This window comes from Anopheles stephensi, chromosome 2, assembly GCF_013141755.1.
Source record: "Anopheles stephensi strain Indian chromosome 2, UCI_ANSTEP_V1.0, whole genome shotgun sequence".
NCBI lineage: Eukaryota > Metazoa > Arthropoda > Insecta > Diptera > Culicidae > Anopheles > Anopheles stephensi.
This window is the reverse complement of record NC_050202.1, coordinates 54,036,643-54,051,810: the sequence shown is the minus strand read 5'-3', so window position 1 is coordinate 54,051,810 and position 15,168 is coordinate 54,036,643. Positions and strand designations below refer to the sequence as shown.

The 15,168-nt window shown below is 48.8% G+C and overlaps 2 protein-coding genes and 1 non-coding gene across 4 annotated transcripts; 1 reads left to right on the top strand and 2 right to left on the bottom strand.

The window, feature by feature from the left end:
- Nucleotides 1-292: 292 nt before the first annotated feature.
- LOC118502756 (mitochondrial proton/calcium exchanger protein) lies at nucleotides 293-10,995 on the bottom strand. Of its 2 annotated transcripts, none has more exons than XM_036035326.1 (6): nucleotides 10,461-10,995; nucleotides 3,961-5,810; nucleotides 3,641-3,889; nucleotides 2,093-2,197; nucleotides 1,755-2,015; nucleotides 293-1,303 (listed from the first exon to the last, which is right to left on the bottom strand). In XM_036035326.1, the coding sequence occupies exons 1-6, from the start codon at nucleotides 10,525-10,527 to the stop codon at nucleotides 1,091-1,093; spliced, it is 2,745 nt and encodes a 914-aa protein (XP_035891219.1). In that variant the 5' UTR covers nucleotides 10,528-10,995; the 3' UTR covers nucleotides 293-1,090. The 2 variants fall into 2 exon arrangements, with proteins under 2 accessions (XP_035891219.1, XP_035891220.1); XM_036035327.1 differs by lacking the exon at nucleotides 10,461-10,995 and adding an exon at nucleotides 5,980-6,443.
- A 272-nt stretch (nucleotides 10,996-11,267) lies between these two features.
- Nucleotides 11,268-15,102, bottom strand: LOC118502754. Its single transcript, XM_036035320.1, has 3 exons — nucleotides 13,209-15,102; nucleotides 12,320-12,677; nucleotides 11,268-12,255 (listed from the first exon to the last, which is right to left on the bottom strand). Exons 1-3 carry the CDS (start codon nucleotides 13,490-13,492, stop codon nucleotides 11,374-11,376), a joined length of 1,524 nt encoding a protein of 507 aa, XP_035891213.1. The 5' UTR covers nucleotides 13,493-15,102; the 3' UTR covers nucleotides 11,268-11,373.
- Trnak-uuu lies at nucleotides 12,822-12,894 on the top strand. The gene has a single exon. It is a non-coding gene; the product is annotated as a tRNA-Lys (tRNA).
- Nucleotides 15,103-15,168: the final 66 nt, after the last annotated feature.

The window sequence follows — 15,168 nt, the reverse complement described above, 5'->3', positions numbered from 1 at the left end:
TCGCATTAATCCTCAATCTTATCCGTAGCAAGGGGTGCAAGTGTGCAAAAGAGCATGCGGGACAGGATCTTGTAGGCAGCGATCAGGACTCGAAGGTTAGCTGACCCATGTGGAGTCGATCATTTTGGTAAGTTTCTGCTAAGTAAATCAATTATGGCAAATTCTTGATTAGCTTACCGAAGACGGTCCTCGAAGTATCCACCTCCAAGTCTCGGGTGTTCCTCCCGAGCGTCAGATAACTTGTTTCTCAAGACTGAATGAAATAATTGGCTCTTGAACGCAACGCAAGTTGTACCGTACCGGACGTTTCTAATAAATTATCCTTCTCTCTCTCTCTCCGCCTCTCTCTTTATTGTACATTTGACTTATTTATGCGCTCGTTCGTTTATTACACAATAAATTTGTTGGATTTGTATCCAGCTTTCGCTTCTGCTTACAGCACCTTTTTGTGTGAATTGGAATCTACCATCACCATCCTCCTTCACTTCGTAACGGTCCTTTTTTCCCCCCCAGGGGTCATCGTCGTAATTGTAATCTGCTGCAGACACACCTTACACGCTAATCGTTAAGATCGCAGAACTCACACACACACATTGTGTAGAGAAGGTGGGAAGAGGGGAGAAAAACAGTAGTTAAACTTATAACAGGAAATGTAGTACGCTCAAATTGGGCAGGATCTCTCAACATCGAAGCAGCTTGGAATCCGGAACGGGCATGGCCCATTTTAAGATGCATCAAACGGGAACAGCAACGGGAATTCAAACTAGCAGCTGCATTACTTGCAAAGGCAGAGGGCGCGTCTAACGGCTTACAAATCAATGTCCATTTTCACCGGGTATGCTCCTTTTTTTGTTTGCTTGTACAAGTCATAAAATCTTGTTCGTGTTCGTCCTCATCGCGTTAACACTATGCCGCCGTCGTTGGTTTGCACCGTCGTTTTGCGTTCGCTGTACGCTAAAGCGAGCCTGTCTTTCGAAGAAGACTCCTGGGAAGTTCCTTCTCCGCACTGAAGAATGTCGTTTGCCTCGTGTCGCAAACGCCGCACAGCCTGACTGGGAGGTTTTTTTTTTAACTGGGAGAGACAGTCCGCTCAAATCATTTTGTCCTTCGAGGCACCGGTGCTCGATTCGGCGGGATGCTGCTGTGTTGCGGTTGGTGGTGGTGGTGGTGGCATGACCTCCGTGGATCCGCCCGGCACCGTCGATCCAGACGACGGTGCTCCATTAATACTGGCATTTTTCTTCCTCTCCTCCACCACCTTTTGCAGTGCGTCCGCATCGATAATCGCCGTACCGTCGTCGAGCTGCTGGGCGAATGGGGCAGAGAGAAGAAGGGGAATCCGATGAAAGCCGCAGTGTGTTTGGGGGAAAAAAATACACAAAAAGCAACAGACAAACAAATAAAACCACACAGCCACAGATTGAGACAGAAAGTCCGCGCGAACACAGCAAATTGATCGGCGGCTAAAGGTAGGGCGTTACGCACTGTATGAATCGAGTTAGAATCGAGAAAAGCGTAAGTAACAATGATACGATCGTCCTAGGATTGTACGATCACAGAAAAAAGATACTCGTTTGGTCGCCCGGTCCCGGACACACCACACACACACAGGGAGAAGCTTATATCCCTGCTCATTTCGGTGGCACTGACGAGGATGTGGAGGAAGCGGATGGGCGCTTCGGTGACGATGACGATGGTGTCGTGGTAGGTGGTGGTGAAGATGGTAGTTGAGACATGGGCGCATCAGAACTGACCTGCTTCGACGGGCTGAGCGGTGGTGGTGGTGGCGCCGCCAGCGAGCTCAGATCCGTAGCCTTATCCGTAAGCTCGAGCAACTTTTCCTTCTCCTTCTCTTTCTGCTCCTTTTGCTTCTCTTTGGCTTCCAGGCTCTTGGTCAGTGCCTTCTCGATCTTGTCCTCCGCCTCGAGCTCTTCCTCCTTGTCGAGCAGATCGATCAGCTCGTTCACCTGTTTCGCGTTCAGCTTCACGTTCTCCTTGCCAATCGTTTCAATGACCTTTGAAGATTCGAAAGGGAACAACCTCAGTAAAAATGAATCGTCTAACGAACAATGTGTTTTAAAGTTTCACTCACCTTCAGCACATCCTCCACCTTAATTTGGCCGTCCTGATCGTCATCGATTTTACCCAGAATCTTCGAGATTTGGTCTAACCGCGAATCATCGGTGACATTTTGGATCTGCAAATAATACAAACAGGTAAGTCAAATAAAGTTAAAGAATCATGCCAATACTAGGTCGGTATCGTGAAAGAAATCGTTAAAATGGATGGGATTGATCTTCCTGTAAGCTGTTTGAGCACACAGCACATTAAACGCTCGTATTTGTCGACCAGAGTAGATCCAGCAGCTTTCCAATGCTTTTTAACTGCGTTCGTAAATTCGATTCACCTAGGGAATACACGATCTCCTGAGATGCCATGGAGTCAGGGCTTCAAGGACCCTTGGGGAGTGATCGAATATAAAAAAAACCTTCCAAGTTCATCTGAGTCCCTTATACTCTACCACCGAGCCATGCAGAGAGATTACGGGTAGTGATGGGCATATAATGATGGTTTGGTCGGATTCGATTCCGGAGCGCTCCGAATTTTGCGGAATCGATTCCGAAGGGTAGGTTTGGAATCAATTTCGGAACTGATCCCGGATCCGGTTCCCGAGACGATCTCATTCCGGAATCGGTTCAGGAGTCGAATCCGGAATCAGATGAAGAGTTCAATTTTTATTTGTTTATTTATATTTGTTACTATTTCTATTTAGTATGGCAACAATAAATCTCATTTTAGCCTGCGCTTTACTTAAACTTTGGGTATTTCAGATGCGAAAGGGAGTCTTTATTCAGACTTAAGCCAAGAATAGAAAATTTGGAAAAGCAGCTCAACTTAGCAAGCCTTAAATGTATCGTTGCATAGAAAACCCAATTAAAGTATGATAAGAAAGATACAAAAACACTAAACCGCCGTTGGCGACTTAGAGAACATTTGTGTGCAGCTGAGAGCATGCCGTCTCATAAAACCACTCGAGATTGTAAGGCAACAGAAGAATAAGAAGAAGTTTGATACTGGAATTTGTTCCCTTATTGTCTTCTTCTTCTTCCTTGGCACTACAACCTCGAGAGGTCTCGGCCTGCCAATTTCTGGCTTTCTGTGACTTGGTTTTACCCGTAGTAAAGTAGTCAGCCTTACGTACGGGGAGGCGGTCTGGATGGGATTTGAACCCCGGCCCTGCCGTGTGAAGACCGGCGCCGCTGTCGCCTCGGCCACCGGACCGCCCTAATCGTAATTGAAATTAATTCCGGATTTGGTTCCGAACTTGATTCCGGTCTCGACGCCGGAACTGCATTCGGAATTGGACCCGGAATCGGAATCGGAACCTATTCCGACAACGGAAACGGAACGAGGTAGTTCCGATTCCGAACGCCCATCACTAATTACGGGTCAAACATGGGCTCTTGAGACATAGGAAAAGCCCAGTGAAAAAGGACCCTTCTGGTGGTCCTGGCCGATACAAAGGTTGTTTGCCAAGAAACTGCATTGAGATATAACGATCATTCGCATTACGGTTCTAACGATTGTTAAATTTTTAATACGATTTCTTTCGCGATACCGGCCACTGTTCGGCACTTACCTTCTTGATCGCCGACATCAGCTCGTCTATCCGCACCAGCTCCTCGTCTGCTGCTTGTGGCTTCTGTGCCGCTTCCTCACTCTGCTCAGCCGCATGCATCTTCTCCTTCAGCTGCTTCTCCTTGCGCTCCAACTCCGTCAGCACCGTATCCATGCGGTTGATCATCGAGTTAACCTTCTTGAAGAGCAACTTCGCGGCACGCGATTCCTTCACCTGCACCTCTTCCTGATTGCGAGCGGCAGTGACAACCTTGTGAAAGGAAGGATCAATATGTTTATGTTCAGTAAAGCACAATAAATGTTGCCCGTCAAATGCGTTACCTCCTGCAGTTCTTGCACATCCTCCTGATAGTCGGCAATCTCTTCCTTCAGGTCCCTGATTTCCTCCTTCTCGACGAGCAGCGACTTCTTGTCCTTGCTCAGCGTACCGAGCGCATTGCCCAGCACCTCCAGATCCTTACTCGAAATCTCCTCGACCGTGTGCGGCTGCGGTGGAATCTGGTCCAGCGAGATCGTTCGGGCGGGCGCAGGAGCAAAGATGATTTCCGGCTGCACCGGTGGCTCGACCGGTTCCACCGGCTTTCCATCGGCAGCGCTCAGTATCGGAGCACCATCGACCAGCTCCTGCTGTTCTTCCTTCTGCTTCTCTTTCTCCTCCTCGCGCTCTTCCTTGATCTTGCGTTCCTCCTCCTTGATCACCTCAATCTTCGTCTTGTTGTCGATCTTACCCTCCCGTTCGCCGATGGCCGCCTTCGTCACGGTTGCGACCGAATCCGGCAGCGAAGATATCGTTGCCTTCAGCTTGTCGCTCGTGGTAATGTTCTCCGGCAGGACGAGCGCGCGCGACAGTAGCAGCAACGAGGGTGGCACCTTTTCGTTCAGGCTCAAATTGATCCACTCCTGCAGCTGCGACTTGAGCCGTTCCTCGGAGGCACCGTACGCACGCATGCCGCGCGCACGGCAGGCCGCCTGCAGCTCGGACAGATTGAGCGATTCGATGCCTTCCTTCTGGATGGTACGGTCGTCGGCCGCTAGGTTGCGCAGCTTAAGCCGCAGCTGAAACCGTAACAAATTGGACGTGCCGATCGGCGAAACTTCCAGCACCCGGCAGAGTGCCTGCAGCTGCTGGCGCGTCAGCGAATCGAGCGTTATCTCGTCCTCGAACAGCTTGGAGAACTTCAGTATTTCCTCGTTCGAAATGGTAAAGTCTTCCGTGGTGCGGATGCGCGTAAAAAATTCGCTAAAATCTTTGGCCGCCTGCGACCGATGCTCCTTGTTCTGTACCGCCATATCGTCGAGCGTTTTCTGCAGGAACTTGGCCATCTCGATCTTCACCTTGAGGTTTTGCTTGATCTTGTCCTCCCGCTCGGTCGCCGTCTGGAAGGTGGAGGGCAACATGCCCGGGAACAGCTTGATCGCGATCGGCAGCAGCAGCTCCATAAACGGCACGATAATAAACACCGAGAACGGTACCAACCGGAACAGGTCGGAGGTCGTCCGGATGAGCAGCTTGTGTTCGCGACGCGTCAACGTTTTCCCGTTAAGTACGCGCCACAGCAGCTTCCGGCTAATGTTGATGTCGATGAACAGCAACCGGAACCCGTGGTAGTAGTGCACCAGTTCGGCCCATATACGTTGCTGAAGCGTTTTCTTTACCACCGGCGCGGTCGCAACGACGGCCGCTGCCGGCGGTGTTTGAGGTTGCTGTTCGGCACTGGCAGGGCTGCCGCTTGTAGCCGATACATTAGGCGTACTGTCGGCAAGCACCTTCGATGCTGGTGCTGGTGCTGCTGCTGCTGTTGGTGTGGCAGCAACATTTGGAGTTCCATTCACAGCGCCATTAGCCAGCTGCTGCTGCTGTTGCTGCTGTTCCTTCTCTTTCTTCTTTAACGTTTGAACCGTGACCTCAACCTTGGAGGAGGGCTGATCCCGAAGCCAGCTTGTGGTGGAAATGCATCTGATGATGTGTGGCGTGGTGGACGCACTGCCGCGACCATATCCGAGTGCGTCGAGCAGTGGCAGACCACCGGTGTGGGGCCCGAGCGGAGTTCTTCTGCTGCTGGAATTTGCGCTGAAGATGGTGCACGGCTGAAGCAAGCTATCGTACTGTGCACTTAAATAGGCGATCGGTTGGTTCGCTCGGTAACTGGCACACCGTACCCGTACATTGGCTGGAAGGAAATTTGAAGCGGAAAAATGCACGATTAGAATGTTTAGAAAGAAAAAAAAATACAAATTAATCTTTTTAGTGGGTAAATAAACATCTCCCCAACAAACGAACGATAACAATCCTCGAATCGATCACTCCTATCTCTATTCCCCCGCCAAGATTCACCTTACCAAGATGAACCGGTACGGCAAAGTGGCCCAACACCACTAGCGCCATCATAGCGTCGTTGACGTCGTCCTTGTTGGCACGTTTCTATTCGTCCACCAGCGCACTTAAATCCGCGCTCAATCCAGATAAGATGGGAACGATCTGATTTGCGCTCTCTTTGTGTACTTTGCCACCGCGCAAATACAACACCACACAAGACACATCCACGGTCAACGCCAGGTGAAAGTCCGGATCTTCACTGGCGTCTTAACCTTTTGCTCGGTCGCACCTTGCCAACGGTACGACGTACCGTAAAGTTAGAAGAAAAGGAGATATTTGCAACAGAACACAGAGAGGCACCAGAGAATCAACCGCAGAATATTGGTTGGATTCTGTTTCCTCTATTACAACTACTCTCCTTCTGTTCAACTGTGATTGCGACGCTAGCCGAGTAAATACTGCCCTTCTTCCCAGCGGAAGCCCTACGCGATACTGGTGTGCCGATCGACTGCTACCGGTTGAGCCGTCTGTTCTAGGATACCCATTTTCGTCGTCGTCGTCGCATCGTTGCCGTCCCTACGGCGACGGCTGTAGACAGTTAGACGTCTCAACAGCAGACGACTCAACGACGTACAAAGACAGTGGAAACCATCGTTCTTAGCGTTGTGTGAGTGTATGTTGGTAGATGTTGGTAGAGGCATCAGCTTTATTTATATTTCGCTCTAGTGTACACGTCTACTTGGACACTCCTAAGTAGCGGGGCCAAGTTTGTTACCCGTTGAGCGGGAAGTAAATTTTCAAGATTCAACATGATCGGCTAGCTTGGCTGTTTGGTAGTCAAAGGAAGTTGCAAGGTTAGTTGGTAGCTTAAATAGCTTATCCATCATTTTTGTATATGGTACGATAGGAAAAATGAAAGGGGGATATCCCTTTGGGGAGATCCGGTAGAAGATGCGATAACGGCGACAGACTTTACACGACACGACTGGAGTACGAATCCCATCTCCGCCTGAACGGTCCGCCATAGTGAGGACTGGCTATCCTAGTAAGTCTAGTAAGCCAGAAATGACAGGCATATGACCTAAGAGGTCGTTAGGCCAAGGAAAAAGAAGAAGATATCCTATCCCTTACCTCTAACAATGTACGAGATTTCCAGTTTTCATCAACAGTACGACTTCTCAATACGGCTAAAGACGTTCGGACGCGTCTATCGAATGTAGTAGCCAACATCAAGGTCTTGTTCAGAACTAGTGTCAAATATGCCTGCAAGGCTTATGCTTTAGCACAGTTTCAAATCATACAAACCAAACCCTACACTTGAATTACACTTTCTTGGAAACATCCTCGAGATCTGCAGAAACTTGGCCATCTCGATCATCACCTTGACGTTTTGCTTTATCTAGAGACTCTGGACTCAAGGTATGAAGGGATTCAAGCTCCCGTCCAAAGAGACGAAAGAGGTCCAAGAGACCCAAAGTCTCTCAAAACTCTACAAACAACAACAACAACAAGCTCCCGTCCAGACTCTCTGGTGTGGAAAAGTGATGCGATTAGTGTGGTTATTGAAGCGACTAATCATCCGATCCGATCACCGACATCGGCTTCCTCAGGACCACCCAACAACCCCAACAAATCTCGGTCGAGCTAAATTAAACCTTGACAATCTTTCCTTTCCCGTGCTGTTGTTATCATTATCGACAAACCTGCCACCGATATCACCAACTCTCCGACCGATAAGACTTCAACAGACAAGGCCAGCAAGCAGGTTGAGCTGTTAATCGATGCGTCCATTCATATACCTCTCTACACCCTTGGTGAGGCTGTGACTAACCAACAACGAATGGTTCTTATGTAAAACAAAAACAGCAACCCGCCTCACCGTTTATTATATGGTTGGTGTGAAGAATAAAGCAAACACTGCAGGACAGCTCCCAAGATGTGCGTCACAAAGCCAGCGATTCAAATACCCATTCCGGTCTATTTCCCGCACATCTTTGCAGACTGTTGGTCGTCGTGTTTTACTTACTCTGTGAAACTCGCGCATCAGCTAGCTTGTCGTTCAAAAATACGGGATGAAATGTGTCTCTCTATCTCTCTCTCTTTTTATGTTCGAGAAAACCGAAGCACCCAGAAATGGGTCAAAGGTTCAACGTTCTCGTGCGCAAATAATGAAGCGTGATCGTACCCGGTGTTAAGTCGCCAGTATGCACAAAGCATAACAGAAGAAAGCGCATGTCGGACTGCACCACGCGGTGCCAAAATGCAAATCTTCCACCACATTGTTGAACCTCCAGCGAAGGTCAGGGATGATGATCTGTACAAAGTCGTATGTCTTTCACCTTCTTTCTTGCCCGAAGGGGGATGAGGAGACCGATTAAACTAAGCTACTCTTAAAGCGCTACAGTGAAATCACGAGCAGAACGTGCAAGGAAGCGGATGCGCATGTGTAGGGGCGAGCATATTTAGCAGGAAGATAGCACGCGCCAATACCGTGCCGTAGGACGGACGGATGAACTTACACAGAGAGAGAGAGAAAAAAAGAGGAAAAACGTGTTAAAACACACGCTGCTGCTTCAAACCGCAAACACACAGCAACAACAGCTGATCGTGAATGATCGGGGCTGTGTTGCTCTGTCGAGGTGGTTGTGTGCCTATGCTTCTTCCCCACATTGCTCGGCCGTGCGCAAGCATCAACCACAAGAAACCGCAAGTGGTCGCAAATGAAGATGCGGACATGCCGGCGGCAAGACGTCGTTCCGGTGTGCCTTGGGGAGAAACGGATCGTCTTACGCTTCACGTGTGTATATTGGTGTGTGCAAACGTGCCTGCGAATTGGTTCCGCCAAAGAGACAAGATTAGAAGAAGGCAGCACAACTCACAGATGATTGTCCTACCCAGTCGGTCCTCACCACTGTGTCGCCAGCGATACGATAACTGAGGCAAACAGGGCCGTGAGCAATGCATGCGCGATACCGCGAACGAGAAAGAAAGCAACCAGAAGGATCAGCTGCGAATGCAGGCCGGTTTCCTTTATCTTCTGTATCGATGATGATGATGATCATCAGCAGGAAATCTGGTCTCTTACACGGGAACCGCTTTTTGCACTCGATTGGCAACCGGGATTGATTGTTAACAGCTTTGCTTTCCGATTCAGCTGTGATGGTCGGGCTGGCATTCGATCAACGGTGGAGGAGGCCAACCCTTTTGAGCAAAGATCAACGATGATTTGTTTTCTAAGAATAACGATCGCAACTAGGCATCGTTTCGGGCGCATACCGTATGCATTAGAATTACAACCAGATAGTATTGGGTGTCTAAAAAATACATAGAAAATAATTAAGCAGTTGAGAAAGGTTTTCCCTCTGTACAAAGCGGTGACAATAAGCCAAACATCATTTCGAACACAGATGCTCATATCGAAAGGCCCTCTAAAGGAGAATCCGTCTAAATTATTAAAACTATCCTGAACAAGATAGGCATTAATTTTCTAGATCTCCTTATAAACCGTAACAGCTGAAACAAAGAACAAACATACGGTTCTCCACCCGATACGGTCACGGCCATGGCCACTCCGGTGATGATGCTCTTGCTCAAGTACGTTTGCCCCCCTACACTCTTACCGGTATTGGTGTGAGAGTGTGGTCCAGTGTGTAAACCGTTTTGTTTCTACAATTTCCGCGATCGTACGATTCGCGATCTTCCCCGCGATCAGCCGTTATATGCTGAACTTGCACTTAAACCGGTTTTCAACTGAGTTCAACCGCTTCGCCCGGTTTGTGTCTTTGGGTTGGTGTGGTCCCAAGACCTACTTAGATCATGTTTGCTGTTTACTTTCCGTGTGAGTGATCAGCAACAAATCTCACGCCAGTAGAATCGTGCTTTGTATTACATCATCTAATTTTGACTAATATGCTTAATATTTCGGCACATTCACGGCATGGTAAGATGACGCGTGTATGATGAAATATTAATACATACTTGACAAAACCGCCCCGTGAAACCGCGTGCAGTGGGTGGTACAAAGTTCAGCCTGGTCAGAAGTGCCAACCCTGTGGTGAACTCCAAAGCAGAGCAGTATCGATTCACGCCAAGAACGCACCCACCATTCGAGAAGCATATGCACTTGACCGAGTCACACACCGCACCAAACCATGCAAACGGTGTGCGTAGCAAGTGGGGGACACATTGGGTTATTTTCGGTTCGCGTCACTATCGAAAGGTTTGCCGCCCGTGAAATCTCCCCCAACCCGATCCTAGGGTGACGAGGGGGACCAGGGTGTCCACACGTGCCCCCGCCACGTCAAAGGGCATACCCGCCGGATGAGCGAAATGCGTCCACGCTTCTATGTGCGTTGTTTCATTACGTAAACGTGTACGATTACGGTCTAGAACTAGGAAAAAAAAGCTAGCCCTTTGATTATCTTCGCAATTCCCTACCGGGGCCACATGTTGAGATGGTGTTGTTATTATTATTACTAGTATTATCGCCGCAAGCGCTACTTACGTTGTAGATTCCGATAGCAGCGGTTCATGCCAAACAGCTGACTTTGGTTCCTTAGTAGCGCACTCATGGCTGTGGAATTGTGTTACTAGCAGTGTTTCACTTTAAGAATAGTTGCAATTTTCTTTCGCCCTGTAGACAATAACACACACACACAATCCGCACTCCCGGGTTCTGCACACACACACGTACACGCACACCCTAACGCGCTGCCCTTTTTTGCTAGAAATGCGATGTAAATTTTGGGGCCAACTTCACAAACCCACTGCCGATTGATGGTGATGATTGTGTTCCGGAAAGGTTATATTGCACCACTTTATAATTTTGCTGCCAAAACGTTGTACAAAGCGGCCCGGTGTTTTGCACTTGGTGGTGGTTCGACGTACAAGTCGTTGCCGCTTTCAACGATCCCTATTTTCGATGACGAGATATTGTTCACGGGGGAGAGGGTAAATTTCCATCTCCAAAAAATCATCCGACTCGCGTTCGATGATGCACGGGTGTAATTTGAAGGGCCGAAAAAAAAAACAAAAGAAAAGAATCGCACCTTGACAATCAGCTTTATTTGACAGCGGCGAGGGAGCTGTTTATAGTGGCGGGTTGAACGCGTGCAACGTTCATATTGTGTACGGTGGAAACGCTTTGTTTGAGTTTGAATCGAAACGCTTCCGATTTGACGGTTGGCACATAAATTTAAATGTGATTTTTGGTACTTTGCAGTTTATGGTATTTAATCTATAATAAGTTAGTCATTACAACACGAGATAGTATTTCAATAAAACATGCTCTAGAAAATTTACGCAATAATCATATCAACTTTTCCTTCATTCTCATTTATTTCTTACATCAAATGCAACTACAAATAGATCACCTTAAGAGCAACTGCTATTTACAACCACTAACGTTCTACAGCACCCTAATTAACGCTCCCGGAAACCTTTACCCTCATTCTGCTTGCCGGCGGAATAGCCCGGCCAAACGTCCAGTTCAACCACGGAATCAACCGTGCATAGTGTTTCTTAATCTGCGATCGTTTATTATTCCGGGATGGATCTGCTTTCGGAGGCGCTCGTCGCCGGTTCCATGCGTCGAACCGGTTCGATACGGATATCTCCGCCACCTCGTCAAACTGTGCGCCAGCGGTGAGGTTATATCGTTGCAAACGTTCAAACAGTCGCTGCTGCTTGGGATCGTACAGAACCGAGCTGGTGTTCAGTATCATGCCCAACTCTCCAACTGACCAATCAGAGCCTCCGACACGTATTTTATCTTGTTGGAGAGTGCCTGCATCTTCACCAACCGTACTAGAAACGACCGGAGTGGAATTGGATGCAACCGGAAGTGGTAACTCTTGGAGCGTCACTTCGGGCTGGGTAGGAACCAGGAATGGATGAACGGCGTGGCCCTCGGTGTTGTTCGAGTGTAGCACAATGTAGGGATAGAGCTTGTGTTCGTTTGTCGCTTGTGTATCATTTTCAGCCGGCACGTGGACATGCAGTACCGGCAGTATGATACGGAGCGGGAGTTCCAGTTCTGGTCCGGTGACGTTAAGGGACGCAAACGGATCTTCGTTAGTGTTGTAACTTCCGGCCCTATCTCCACCGCTATCGTTATCGTCGTCATCCTCCTCACTGTACGCCTCCCGTACACCATCGTTATCCTCCTCGTCCTCCGCATGGTTGGTCTCCTCTTCCGACGCATCTTCGTAGGGTTTAGTATCATTCAAGGTAGAACCTCCTCCTCCTTCGCTGATTTGTTTCTCATTTTCTGCCAGCGTTGAGTTGAGGAAATTTTCCAACTGAAAAGCAGTTAATATATATTTTAATTTAAAATTTTCCAAAAACTCAATCCTCCCTTCCTACCTCACATTTGCCGCACGGTCGATCGTAGTACGTGGACAACACGGCCGCCTTCACGTACGCGTACTGTATCAAGCTCCAGGGCGGCTGTATAATGTACGAAACACGCGAGCAACGATCGATCACGTACACCTGAAACTCCCGCAGACCGAACAGTGCAAACGTGCGGTTCGCGTGAAGCCGGTTCGGATACACGGTAAGATTGTACTCGCCGGCCAGCGTTTGAACGGTGCTGAAGAAGCTTTCAAAGTCATAATTTTCCAGCTCGTACGGTACACGGTGCAGTGAAGCACTCAGCAGAAACCGTACCTCATCCCGGTACTCCTGCTGGCCGTGAAACATCTGGTACAGATTATGATAACTGTAAGGTGGAAAACCAGAGCGGAAATGGGGTGTTATAATAAGGGTGGATTATGCATTATGGATGTTCCATCAGTTGTAGTAATTGTTATAAAAATGTGTGTCATCCTGACCGGGAATGTTACTAGCCACCTCTTCTCCAGCGGCCCGGATAGCTCAGTCGGTAGAGCGTTGGACTTTTAATCCAACGGTCTGGGGTTCAAGTCCCCATTCGGGCGTGGAAATCTACTCTTTTGCCCCCCGACCTGTTGTGTATACGCACACTTTTGGATCTGTTTGTATAATCACTTAGAGATTGTACGAGTGCGCAAAATAAACAAACAGACACACTTATTTATACGCCGCAGCATCACGACCAATAATATTAATCACACTCTTAGTTCAGTGGTGGACAAGCTCAAAAGTGACCAGAATTAGATTTTTAGCTAGTTTACTCATCAGACACAGTTTAACATTATTTTCCTTTCCCAACTATTTTGCTAGTAACATGAAACACTAAAGACACTACAACACCACACAATACATCACTTACTACTTAATCTGCTCCCGGTAGTCGATCTTGTTGTAGAAGATCGGATCACGGTCGGCAAACACGCGTGGCGTTTGGACCGGTTTCGGTGGCGCGACATTGTACAGGACCGTGATTTTCCCGAAAAAATCGTCCGCACCGTCGCCGAACTCACGCTCTAACAGTGGCCGGTCCAGTGTGCTACACGTTTCCAGCTCCTCACTGATGCTCATTTCCTGGGTTGCTCCCGGGTGGCCCCACAAAACCAGCACCACTGCTACCACGATCACCCGTGATCGGCACAGCATCTTACCGCTGTAATTTGGAGCAATGATTTTCTTTCGTTAACCCGTACCCGCTTGCCACTATTTTCCACTATCAACAAACACTATATACTCTCGATGAAAGTACGCGCTTTGCACGTTACGAGATCGCGCACGATCCAGTCGATCACTCGCCCGATCTGCAACTGAGCATATGCTGCCAGATGGAGTGCGCCGTACTACGACGACGCCGCATTTACCGGAGCCGTGAACTGGAGCGTGAACGGGTTAGGATGCTAGAGCGCACCAACCAGATCTACGCCGTGACTCCTTGGGAAGCGCAGATGGACCTTTCTCTCGCTCACGCGCTCACCTTCGATACATGTTGCAGTGTTCTGTGACCACCCGCGCACAACCCAGCTAGCCCGCGGTAGCGGTAGGGCCGGGCTGACCAACACAAGACGCTATTCCCGCGTGCGCATCTTCCAATGGAAATCCCGTTTTCTGGCCGTCTTCTGGTGCAGAGATGCAGCACAGGGATGGGTTGTTAAAATCTAGTTTTACACCTATATCTCGCGCTACCAGAATTTCCAGCGAAACGTCGGATCAGGTTACGCACCGGAGCATTCACGTGTTGCGCGCTTGCGCGAGCGTTCTTAAAGGAACATGCGGAGAACTCTAGCGCAGGGTCGTTGTTGTGGAGTGTTTTAGTTCCTTCACTTCCCTTATCCGTACCAGGTGGAATGCATCGATCGTTGGCTGAGTCGGTGCGTCCACACAAGACAAGTTTCGCTGCATCGGGGGAAAACGTATTGTGAATACTGTGTGGCGAGGCAATTTGTGGTGGCTGTGGAAATAGTGCTTCTTGAAGCATCGGTGATAATCATCCACTTGACCTCGGACGGTGTGCGTCTATAATTGCCGAACGCGTGGTGGACCCACATAATCTGCCAAATTGAGCCAAAATTCATCGTCATTAGAAAAGGTGTTTATGTCCATTCCAATAGAGGCTCGCTGGAAAAGTAGTGTTTGCCACAGTCCCCATGAAGGCACAGTTCACCACTGTGATACAGAGACGCAGTTGTTGCAACTGCTCCGGTTCTCAGAAGATGAGCAGCGGACAAAACGAGAGCAGTTATGGAGGCAAAACAATCGTCCACAGAGGCCTGTGGGCTTGTTCGCTATGCTGCCCCTCACCCTCTGCTCCTCCTGTGCAGTTGGTTGCACCATCTTTGACCACGACGACGCACATGAAGTGCATCTCGAGTACGTGTGTGCATTACTCCCCTCTCCCGGGCGACCGTTTTACCGCTGTTGTTAGTTCATGGAAAGTCAATTCGAACTATTAAAACACTGCCTGGTTGGGTTGCCGATGGCGTGACGATGGATGGAGGCTGGTAGGGGGCCAATTGCCGTTCGATTGGCTCATATAGGACGCCCGAGACATGATGCATGCATCTGAAGTAGGCTGCTGATGCCGTTTTTCCTTTCTCCACTGCACGCAGCCGTCCCTTATCCCTGGAGGCTTCGGAGCGGGGGAAGGGACGCCGGGTGGGTGGGTAGGTTGAAATAGGAAATAAAAATGCAAGCAAAACAAAACAATCTATTTCCGCCACTTGGAATAAAAATTAAATAAAGCTCTGCATGAACTCTTTGCCAAACCCTGACTTACTTGAAGAAGGCTGATCCGATAGCTGGTGGTAATCAGACATGAGACCCCA

Bases quoted from the DNA above. Each gene is read 5' to 3' on its own strand.
- LOC118502756 (XM_036035326.1), bottom strand. From the start codon at position 10,527: ATGAGTGCGCTACTAAGGAACCAAAGTCAGCTGTTTGGCATGAACCGC. The intron at 5,811-10,460 runs GTAAGTAGCGCT...ATTTCCTTCCAG, and splicing joins CTGCTATCGGAATCTACAAC to CCAATGTACGGGTACGGTGT. The intron at 1,304-1,754 runs GTCAGTTCTGAT...TTCGCCCAGCAG, and splicing joins CGCTCAGCCCGTCGAAGCAG to CTCGACGACGGTACGGCGAT.
- LOC118502754 (XM_036035320.1), bottom strand. From the start codon at position 13,492: ATGCTGTGCCGATCACGGGTGATCGTGGTAGCAGTGGTGCTGGTTTTG. The intron at 12,678-13,208 runs GTAAGTGATGTA...TCCACCTTACAG, and splicing joins TACCGGGAGCAGATTAAGTA to TTATCATAATCTGTACCAGA. The intron at 12,256-12,319 runs GTAGGAAGGGAG...ACTGCTTTTCAG, and splicing joins GACCGTGCGGCAAATGTGAG to TTGGAAAATTTCCTCAACTC.